The 11,243-nt window shown below is 41.8% G+C and overlaps 1 protein-coding gene and 1 long non-coding RNA gene across 3 annotated transcripts; both read left to right on the plus strand.

Annotated features, from left to right (window-relative positions):
- Nucleotides 1-593: 593 nt before the first annotated feature.
- LOC132474518 (uncharacterized) lies at nucleotides 594-2,365 on the plus strand. 2 transcript variants are annotated; one of them, XR_009529665.1, is made up of 3 exons: nucleotides 594-739; nucleotides 1,593-1,966; nucleotides 2,111-2,365. It is a non-coding gene; the product is annotated as an uncharacterized LOC132474518 (long non-coding RNA). The 2 variants fall into 2 exon arrangements; XR_009529664.1 differs by lacking the exon at nucleotides 594-739 and adding an exon at nucleotides 1,253-1,423 and having other exon boundaries at nucleotides 1,454-1,966.
- Nucleotides 2,366-7,203: 4,838 nt separating this feature from the next.
- Nucleotides 7,204-10,875, plus strand: LOC132474495 (E3 ubiquitin-protein ligase TRIM39-like). Its single transcript, XM_060075250.1, has 2 exons — nucleotides 7,204-7,519; nucleotides 8,911-10,875. The coding sequence occupies exon 2, from the start codon at nucleotides 8,913-8,915 to the stop codon at nucleotides 10,533-10,535; it is 1,623 nt and encodes a 540-aa protein (XP_059931233.1). The 5' UTR covers nucleotides 7,204-7,519; nucleotides 8,911-8,912; the 3' UTR covers nucleotides 10,536-10,875.
- Nucleotides 10,876-11,243: the final 368 nt, after the last annotated feature.

Raw genomic sequence — 11,243 nt, forward strand, 5'->3', positions numbered from 1 at the left:
ACCCTACATCTGTATTAAAATCAAAATAATCAAGATGTTTTACCATGATCATTTGAAGATATGAGCCACACAAAGTATCAAATATATTAAAGAATAACAACTCATTACGCTTGGATGAATTAAATCGTTTTTATTTTTATTAAACAAGTGTGACAAGAACAAGTGAGTGTGATTGTGTTAACAGATTCAACAAGATTAGACATTCTCTGGTAATGCCAGAGAATGTCTAATATGAGACGGGCTCTGGTAATGGGCCGACTTTGGCTCAGCCTGGCTCCGCCTCTTCCGCTACGTAGCTAAGATGGCTGCCGTTGAGTACGGGGAGTGTCCTTCGATCCACACTTCAGGATTAGCCCGTTTTGAGTACGGCATCCGGGTCCTTGAAGTATACTTCTTTTCGCCGGATCTGAATTGGAACGTACTGCGTACTCAAATTTTGGCTAGTAAGTACGGACAGTACGGGTATTGGAACACGGCACAGGTTCGAGGGTGTGCACGGGCCTATCTCACAAAAATCGGAAATGACGTCACACCGGGTAAACATTCTTCCGGCGTAGTCATTTTTGTATTGCCGTCAATGCAAAAATGGATCGTTTCTTTGCCACTTCCCTGATGGGTTTTCCGAAATTGCGATTCGAAGATGTGCAGAAGATTGTGGAGACACACTCAGCAACACCACAGCCCAGGCTGACAAAGGGGTACAAGTTTTTTGTGGAGGAGTTTGTACACAATCATCAAGGTAAGTTGTCTAAGGTGTTTTGTTGTTGTCAGTAGGCTACTCAATGGCCGCCTTGCTCATTCATGTTTTGTGATGACAAGCAAACCATATACGATCCATATAAATCGTCAGAAATATTGTCTGTGTGTGAAATGTGTGTAAAATGATCATATTTGTTATGTGTAGACTATAATATTATGAATATAATTAGCCATGGTGGCTATGAAGTCTCCGTGTGTAGCGTTAGCATTTTAGCATTAGTTTAGCCAAGGATAGGTTCAGCTAGTTATTTGCTGACCAGTTTTCTTCCGATCAGCGACATATTATTAACATTATGTATATGCTAAGTGTCAAATATAGTTGATGGAAAGGTGGTAGTGAGAGGTAGATGCAACCGCTCGATGAGGAGGAATGAGGAGCCCCACATACTACATGTTTCTGCTGAGTTAGGGCCCGTTGGCCCACGTCTGTTAGTTTTGATAGTCTGTCTGGACTAACAACTGCAGTTGCAGTTTTCCTCTTCTTCTGAAGTTCAGATCATTTTCATGGTTCTTTCTTACAAACAGTAGCGTGCTTAAGACTTGGCCCACCTAGCTTGCTGCAATGTTGTGGCTGTACAGACCTATGTATTTTTCTTCCTCTTCATTAAGGCACAAGCCGTAAATTAAGGAAATTTGTTGAGTGCATTAAAAGGACAAACATCTAGTTCATGTTATAACATTGCTAAAACAACAGATGTAATGGTGGCCCAAGAGTTTTGCACGGAACTGTACATGGCTTTTCTGCGGTTGCAGGCTCCTTGCCAGTTTCCAATGGCCTTATATCAAGGTCCTACCTACTAAGTTCAGTAACTCAATTCTTATGGTGTTCACAGATCACCCTGGAGGCTGTTGGACAACTGGGTCTCTCAGAGCTGTAGCTTTGCTGCGGGCAAAGGCTTCTGTAGCCATATAACCGCTCTGCTGTTCCAGACAGCGCATTATGTGCAGCTGGGCCTTGATGTGGTTCCACCTTCCCTGGCCTGTACCAGTCAACCACAGATGTGGCATCGACCTCGAACCCACGCGTGCTGTTGTGTCCTCTGTTCAAATCATACACTTCAGTATTTGTCTAGAGTATATGAGCATTTCCTGTATTGTTGTTCGCCTCAGGGAATCCATCCAGAGGCTGTGAGTGACCGGGTGGTGAAGAAACCCAAGTCGGTGGGGAAGACTGGAGTCAAGTCCACACTCTACAGAGCGTATGCTGGTAAGACATTTGTTTTGCAATTTGCACTCTGTTAAACTTGCTCATTATGAAAAGATGCATATTAGAATACATCTCTTATCACTACAATATAAAAAAAGTCACATTTTTATTTGACGTTTCGCCCTTTGATGTCCCACATCCTAGAGGGAATATCCAGCTTGGAGTTGGTACCATCTCAGCTGTGCTGACCTGGAAGATGTCAGCAATGACTTGTTCTTTAAGGCCAGTTGCTACTCTACAACAGTAGATGAAAAACTCATCAATGGCTGGAATCTTCCTTGAAGGGCTTGGTGTTGGAATCGCCTCTTGTCCAATCCTCTGTGCTTTGCTCCAATAAAGAATATATTGTGTTGAGGGGCAAAACAGACTCCCAAAACACTTGAAACACTTCTTGAGATGGAAACATGAGAGCCCTGTACTTACGTGACACAAACCAGCACCGCAAACGTTCTCTCCCGCTTGAGATGACGTCTTTCTTTATAGGTTCATGGGTCTGATTCGCCGATTTCCCATGCTGATATCCCCGAAGATTCTCGGGCATCTTCGACAATTTGGCTATAGATTGTCTCATTACACGCTAACATAACTAGGGTGCACTGTACTTTCTGCGCACACCCTTTCTGAAGCCTCTCTCTCGCTTTCTCTCTCTCTCTCTCTCTCTCTCTCTCTCTCTCTCTGTCCCTCCCTCTCTCTCTTTCTCTCTCTCGTACCGTTTAGTTAATTGTCTTAGAACACTCCCATTCAGAATGCATTGGTTTACATTTCGTTCTGTGTAACACGCAAAAAGTCGGACTATCGTGCTCTGGAACACGCTTCAATAGATTAACGTTCGTGCGCAGGAGCACGCAATCGCGTGATACCGGGTTGATATACAACGCTCTCATCGGTGTACAACCAAAACCTGTCAAATATTCGTACACAATACACCAACATGACCTAGATGTTATTCAGAGGACGAAGAATGTGTTGTATCTCTGCTGCTTCAGATCATAAGCACTGAAATAAGAGTCGCTTTTAAAAAGAAACATCCTTTCTGTACACACTGGGGAATGGCGCGCTGTTAAATTTACATATGACCTGCTCCGTGTATTTTTTTAATAATCCCTTTGACAATAATGATCCGACACCCCGCAGCAGGTGTGACGAGTGGATGTGGGCCAACCAGCCCGTCTCTGGCTGTTGTGATCCGTCTCTCGGAAGCAGCAGGCCCCGGCGCGCTGGGGACCGGGGATAAATAGGCCTACGTGTTTGTAATAAATCCCTCGTAGCGTTCAAATTCGCAGACGGTGGTTATTAACGGAAAATGTGAGGCAGCAGGATGTGTTGCCATAGTGACAGCCTTTTTTTCAAGGTCTATAATGAAGACGATCCGCTATTGGTAGGAAATTCCACGTATTCCAAAAAAGGTCATGAATTGCTTCACACCTAGTTTGTCGCGGAGATCATTTCGAAGTGCTCCACTACAACAGGTTCATTTCCACTATAGGCACACCAACGTAGGCCTATGTGTAAGGCAGGACAGCAGTGACTTCTAGGTTTTGACATTGGGCTACAATGTCATAAAAGTGAACTCATTGATATCAAATTCCTCATTGTCCATCCCCACTCTGCTTCGTTTGGCGCGCCCCTGCTCTGAAGCAGAGACCTGCACGTAGCTCCAGCCGCCACCAGCCAGCTACCGCCGGTTCACCTATTAATGCAGAGGATTTAAAACCTCATCTTGAGACGGGTGGCATTTAGATAAGCTATTTAGAAAATACCCTACAGCAGTAAGTTGTACCTCCTGACTTATTAAAATGCCTTTTTTTGCCCTTTACTTAACACTGTCATTGAATAGGATTTATTTGATTAATTTCAACAAAGGAAGCCAAAAATAAAATAAAATAACCACTAGAACCTTGAAGAACAATAAGAGCAGTTGTCTTAGGCCTATTTGAAATAGATTGAAGTAATAGCTAGTGTAGGCCTACAATAAGTAAAACGTGATAATGTTCAATTCTAGAACTTGAAGATATTAATATCTTCATGACATAGCCCAGGAGGGTGAGCAGATGATCATCATAGGATCCAGGACTGGAGGCTGCTCCCCTCCCCACCCACCAATACACCTCCATCAGAGTCCTTGTTTGGACTGTGTTCGGCTTGAGAGAGAGAGTCACTTGTGTGCACTGTGTGTCAGAGTTTAGTGTCCCTTGGCTCGCCGTGTGAGGTCAGACAGATGCTAACACACGTCTGTGTGGGAGCTTACCGCTTCTTTAACTACCACCTCACCAGGAACTCAAACAATAACGAGAAGGGTCTGCGTTGAAATGTACCAAGAAAATTCCAACATGAATTTATAGCTCTGGTTGTTGGGAGTATTTCTCTAAATTATATACATTTCACAATCAGTCCATTCTTCATGCGTTGACCTTTCAGAAGGACATCCTGATGTTATCTTCAGGTCCCTGTGAATCGCTCTGGTCCCAGAAGAGCATGGGTGTGGAGGGCAGGGGGGCGACCACCGACAGACCGCTGGCTCCGTAATGTTATTATGCCATGTCATTTTGACAGCAGAAGTGCGAGTCCCTGCTTCTTTTAACGAGTCTTGGTTTGGTTTCATTTCCCGGTGGGGTGGATTCAATAGGAGTGATCTGACTTCTCATTTCTCTCTTCTGCTTCTCATTTTCTTGCAAGCTAAATCAAAAAACCAGATCAATAATTCTCACAATATACAATATATCTTTTCATATTTGTTATACTTTATCTTGCATAGATATTTTTAGATAGATTTGAAACATTTGCACGATGATAACAAATACGCTCATAAAATCCCTGCATACGTATTCAATAAGCATTTTCTCTCCTCAAAAAAAAAAAACACTCCCTCCCACATAGTTGAACATTGCAAGCAGAATTCTCATGAAAGCCTTGTTAATGTCAACATCAGATATGTGCATTTTTTTTGTGATTTCTTCTGTGGGAATTTGGAATCTTCCCAGCATCGTACTGGAAAATGTCCCAATATATATTCTTTAGCCCTTTACATTAGTGTTCTTGTTAATGTAATGGTCAATGGAGGTCTAAATAGTGTTACACACATTTACGTTACAGAACAGTGTGTAATAACGTTATTTTTTATTTCCAACATTAACAACCATTTGTAAAGTGTTCCACAATACACATTATGTACATAAAGGGTTGTAGAAAACCCCTTTCTCTTGATCCACCTCCCATCTTATAATATTTTATGGACATAATATTTTATTTATTTTGCAAACAATTGGACACACACACACACACACACACACACACACACACACACACACACACACACACACACACACACACACACACACACACACACACACACACACACACACACACACACACACACACACACACACACACCTCAGTAACACCAGATGAGGGACATGCTCCTGCTCTATTCTTGTATTTGACACTTTTTAAAATGTATTTTATATATATGTCATAGGTATGCTGATTACTTTATATGGATGAATTCATGTGATACAGTGCAGTTATGTTCCAGCTAGATACCATGGGGACTGCCAAATCATTCTTAAACCGTTGTGCTCACCTTTCTTTTGAAATAAATCAGTTAGTCGTCTTCCCTCAGCGTGTTTCTTTTCCACCATTCCTTCTTTTGTTACCCCGATTGTCTTTTCTCTTGGAAAGACATATCGTGGCACAAATTAGTGCGCCATTATTAGCAGTCACTCAACAAGCAATTAGCTGCGTTACTGTTTTGGGATATACTGGGGATAATTGTTACATCTACGCAAGGATGCTGACGCAGCTTTGTTGTCCCAAGAGCAAATAAGCAAAACAAACCAAATGGGTAAAGAAGGCCTGTTTATTTATAACAAGTGTTCAAATATCATCCAAAGGACTTCAAACCATTGAGGAATAAACATAAACCCTGATGGGGGAAATAAGTGGGGTGACCCAGTGACAAGTCTGGTTTAGATCTGAGTTTAAACAGTCTAGTTTGGGTTTAAGATTACGGTTGGTTCAATGTTTAAAATGGGAAATTTGAGGTTAATTTTAGGCACCGTTTATGTAAGAGAGCTTAGGAGTTTGGGTGTTGGGTTACGTTTAGGGAAACGATTTTAAGCATTTAAGAGAATTTTAGGTATTGGGTTGAGTTTAGGGAAAAGATTTAAGGCATTTTAGAGAAGTTTCGGTCTTGGGTTGAGGTTAGGTAAACTATTTTAGGCATTTTAGAGAAGTTTGGGGATTGGGTTACGTTTAGGGGAACGACTTTAGCTATTATAGAGAAGTTTAGGTACTTGGTTGAGTTTAGCTGAAATTTTTAGGCATTAGAGATGTTAGGTTTAATTTCCAAGTTCAGGTATAAGGTTAGCGGGTCAAGTTACTTTAGGCATTATTTTGTGGTTGAATGGAGGCATTAGAGATGGAAGGTCCGGGCTCAGGTGTGCTTCGAGCCTTGTTCCCTTTTGTCGCTCCCTTAAAAAGAGGGTTCCCAGCTGGGTGTTAGAAATACAATAGCAGGGATCACAGATATTGTGCACATAAAATTGACAAATCAAAACATTCATCTGAACATACTTCCTCCAAAACGTGGTGTGACATAATGTAGTATATTTTAAAAGTTAGCTGTTAAAGTGTCATCAATATGGTGTTTAGAAGGCAGAGTTGGAGCACTGCATGGTTATTTGGTTTATGTTAGGTGTAGATTGGTGTGCAGGTGTAGCCAGGGATCCTCAGGGTGGATGGGGAATAGGAAACTGGTGTAGATCAACTCTGTTCAGTCATCGAAGTGAATTGATGCGGAAAAGCAAACATTTTGACAATCAAATGTGAAGGGCGTTCAAATACCAATAAATACAGTAACAGCCCCATCTGATGTCAAAGACAGGTCATTACATTTAGTCATTTGGAATTTGATTGAATAGACGTGCAGGTGAGACAGAACAAGCAAAGCATAAATCATTACAGCAACAACAAAATACTCAAAGTGCTGGACATTGGTGATTACGGATGACACTAAATAAACCACAGCACGGCTTTAACATGAATTTTCCTCATTATATTAATAAATATTATGATCAGGTTAACTCTCACTGACTTCTATGAACGAAGTGCAGCTTATTTTTTCAAAAAGGGTGCGGTATTATTATATTCGAATTTAGCGAAAAGTAAATAAACTCCGGCACGGCTTTAACATGAATATTAAATTACTCAATAGGCTATATTAAGCATATTGAAAGTCTCACTTACTTCCATGGTTGATCTTTGGTTTCTGATAGCGGTGTGTAATAAAAGTTTTTTAAATAAATCACGTCCGTCACAGTACTTCCGTCGCTCATGGGTTGTTCACGCCAGCGTGTTGTTCTCCGGGGATGCAGTTGGACTAGTCCATAGCCCTGAAAACTCTTATTTCGGAAGAAGGGAAGGTTTACGCATAGACACGTTAGAGCTTCTGAACCTCCGATCTACTTTGAAGGCGGCATAGAACCACCGAGGTGGAAGCAGTTCTCTCTTTCAGGCGAAAAAGAACATTCTCCGTCTGACAGAAACCACAACAAAGTAAGTCAAACAGCACAACTTTAAGAGAAGTTAAAACTGCGGTCAAGTGAGCCGCCATTCGTTCATCCGCGGTTAAGCCAGCCGTCACACAAAATCTTCGTGCGTCTTTACTCTAAACAGCCTTTGTGTGGTATCTCGCAACGTTTCAAAAGTCTAAATAAAACCCTTCACCTACGTGTGTAGATATAGAACACTAGCTGTCTTACGGCGGCGTCTAGAACGTCTGCACTTGCGGCCATCTTGCCAGTCAGCTGCTCACCCATTGTGTTGGTAGTGGTACATGTACTTTTTAAATAACCATAACTTGCTACATTTTCAACCGGTTTACCAACGGTTTGGTTTATTACCAACGTTATTAACGTGGTTATAATATTCTATTAATTATATTATATATATATATAATAATAGATTATTATTTTTTTGAACTTATGAGAAATTCGTGTTGTACGTTTTTCAAATGACATTTTCTCTAAATCTATACAGTAAAATCAAATGGTTCCTTGTGTATTTTCATATCAGTCAGTGCCTGAACTTATGTGATTTTACTGTATAGATTTAGTGAAAATGTCATTTGAAAAACGTCCACATGCATATTCTCGCCTTTGCAAATTGCATTATGTCAGCACTTTGAAGTGCCCTATAGACCGAATTTCACATGAGTTCAGGCACTGACTGACCTGACCATACTAACTGTTGTACTGACTACTTGTACACAAGGAACCATGTGATTTTACTGTATAGATTTTGAGAAAATGTTATTTAAAAAAACTCCCATATGCATATTCTGCTGGCCAATGCAGTCGAACGTCCGCACTGGCGGGCATCTTGCCAGTCAGCTGCTCACCCATAACACTGTGTTGGTAGTGGTACATGTACTTTTTAAATAACCATAACTTGCTAAATTTTAGCAAACGGTTTGTCTTGTTATAAACGAAAAAATAAAATTGAATAATCTTCTAAAATAGGTACACTATTATAACCACGTTAATAACGTTTGTAAGAAACCAAACCGTTTGTAAACCGTCTGAAAATGTAGCAAGTTATGGTTATTTAAAAAGTACACGTACCAGTACCAACACAAAGTTATTGGTGAGCAGCTGTCTGGCAAGATGGCCGCAAGTGCGGACGTTGTAGACGCCGCCGTAAGACAGCTAGTGTTCTATATATCTACACACGTAGGTGAAGGTTTTTTATTTTGAAAGCGTTGCGAGATACCACACAAAGGCTGTTTAGAGTAAAGGCGCACAAAGATTTTGTGTGACGGCTGGCTTAACCGCGGATGAACGAATGGCGGCTCACTTGACCGCAGTAAGTTAAAACCACTTTTTCCGTTATGCGACTAAAAGAATAATGGACTTGCTCAATGCATAAACCTTGTCGTCTGTGTTTAGGAATGGCCTCTGCTAACTCTTCCTGGTCTGAGGAGAACTTTTCATGTTGCATCTGCCTGGATGTGCTCAGCAGCCCAGTTACCACACCATGTGGGCACAACTTCTGTAGAACCTGTATTACAAGGCACTGGGATGAACAAGACCGGTACAAATGTCCTGTTTGCAACAAGCTTTTTGACACAAGACCTGATTTACGGATCAATATCCTCTTATCGGAGATGGTTGAACGGTTTGGAACATCCGTAAGAGTAAAAGAGCAGCCTTGTGTTGAACAAGGAGAAGTTCCCTGTGACGTCTGTACTGGGACCCAGCTGAAGGCTGTGAAGTCCTGCCTAGTGTGCCTTATGTCTTTTTGCCAAACCCACCTGGAGCCACATCAGAGAGTCTCAGTCCTGAAGAAACATCGGCTGGTCGAGCCTATGGACCATCTGGAAGACAGGTTGTGTAAGAAACACGACCGACTTCTGGAGCTCTTCTGCAAGAATGAACAAGTGTATGTGTGTCAGTTCTGCAGAGAGACAGACCACAAGTTCCATCCTGTTGTACCTCTAAAGGAGGAATATGACGTGAAGACAGCCCAACTGGGGAAGATGGAGGCTGAAGTTCAGCAGATGATCCAGGAGAGAAAAATAAAGGTTGAGGAGATCAAAGACACAGTTAATCGCAGCAAAGCAGACGCAGACCGAGAGATAGCTGATGGTGAGCAGATCCTCACTACTCTGATGCGCTGTATTAAGAAGTGCCAGGATGATCTCAACCGAATGGTTAAAAAGAGACTGAAATCCACTGAGAAACAAGCTGAGGACCTCATCACAGAGCTGGAGCAGGAGATAGAAGATCTGACCAATAGAAGCTCAGAAGTGAAGCAGCTCTCACACACTAAAGACCACCTCCACTTCCTCCAGGCTTTCAGAACTCTCAAGAATCCTCCACACACCAGGGACTGGACGACGGTGGATGTCCGTCCTCCGTCATACGTAGGGACCTTCATGAGATCCCTGGATCAGCTGGAGCAGGAACTGAGCAGGAAGATGAAGAAGCTGCATGATGAACTGAAGAGGGTCCAGCAGTATGAAGTAGATGTGATTCTGGATCCTGATACAGCTCATCCCCTTCTCATCCTGTCTGAGGATGGGAAACAAGTACATCTTGGAAGTGTGGCGGAGGATCTCCGAGACAACCCTAAGAGATTTAGACAGTATATATTTGTCCTCACAAGGCAGAGTTTCACCTCGGGGCGATTTTACTTTGAGGTCCAGGTTAAAGACAGGATTCAATGGTTTTTAGGAGTGGCCAGAGAGTCCATCAACAGAATAGATGAGACCAATTGGACCCCTGAGACGGGTTACTGGACTATTGGCTACGGCAAGGATGGGTTGTTATTTCATAATAACCCTTGTGTCGGTCTCCGTCTGAGAGCTGAGCTCAAGAAGGTGGGGGTGTTTGTTGATTATGATCAGGGTCTGGTCTCCTTCTATGATGTGGAAGCCAGGGTTCATCTCTACTCTGCAACTGGCTGCACCTTTAGTGAGCCTCTCTACCCAATCCTCAACCCGGGTCTCTTTAATTGTGAAGGTATAAACTCTGCCCCCCTGATCATCTCACCTGTCAATCAAACAGACTAGGACCTTTGTTTGATAATAAAATAATCAAGCAACTAATGTTACCTGAATTAGAATCTACTATGTGAGATCTGAGAGAACTGTATTTATATCATACTGTTGGAGAATTTCATCAAGCAACTAACATAAAACAAACATAATGTAACCTATATTATGAATTATAAAATGACTGTGGTTCAATGTCTGTTTTCTCCTGGATGTTTTTTAAGTTTAATGATATCAAATGGTTAAAGGTTGCAGTCAAGTAACATGTTGAAAATGTTAAAGTTGCATTTTTATCAATACATTTTTTAACAAAGCAATTTTTGTCGTTTATTTTTCCAAATAAAGTATAACAACACAATCATGTGTTTGTACACTTTTCTGATTTGAATGAAATTTTAAAGAAAAAGAAAGGGGACATTTTCTGTGAAATATGTACATTTCACATTCATTCACATGCAAAATCACATTCACTGATTACATATGTATTCAGTAAAATAGCTACATTCTCATAGTTATGCAGTGGAATAGGTACAATCTCAGTATAATATTGTGGGAGTGTGTTCTGCTGATGTCTGGTTTAGGCAGCCTCACCTGGTCGAGCCAGACTGATTGGACTCTGGGGCTGTGTGTGCGTGTGCGTGCGTGCGTGCGTGCGTGAGGGGAGTGGTAGGTCTGGCAACCTGCGGGCTCCACCCCCAAGCCATATATGGTCGTCCTCCCTCTAAC

Source organism: Gadus macrocephalus, chromosome 16 (genome assembly GCF_031168955.1).
Source record: "Gadus macrocephalus chromosome 16, ASM3116895v1".
Taxonomy (NCBI): Eukaryota; Metazoa; Chordata; class Actinopteri; order Gadiformes; family Gadidae; genus Gadus; species Gadus macrocephalus.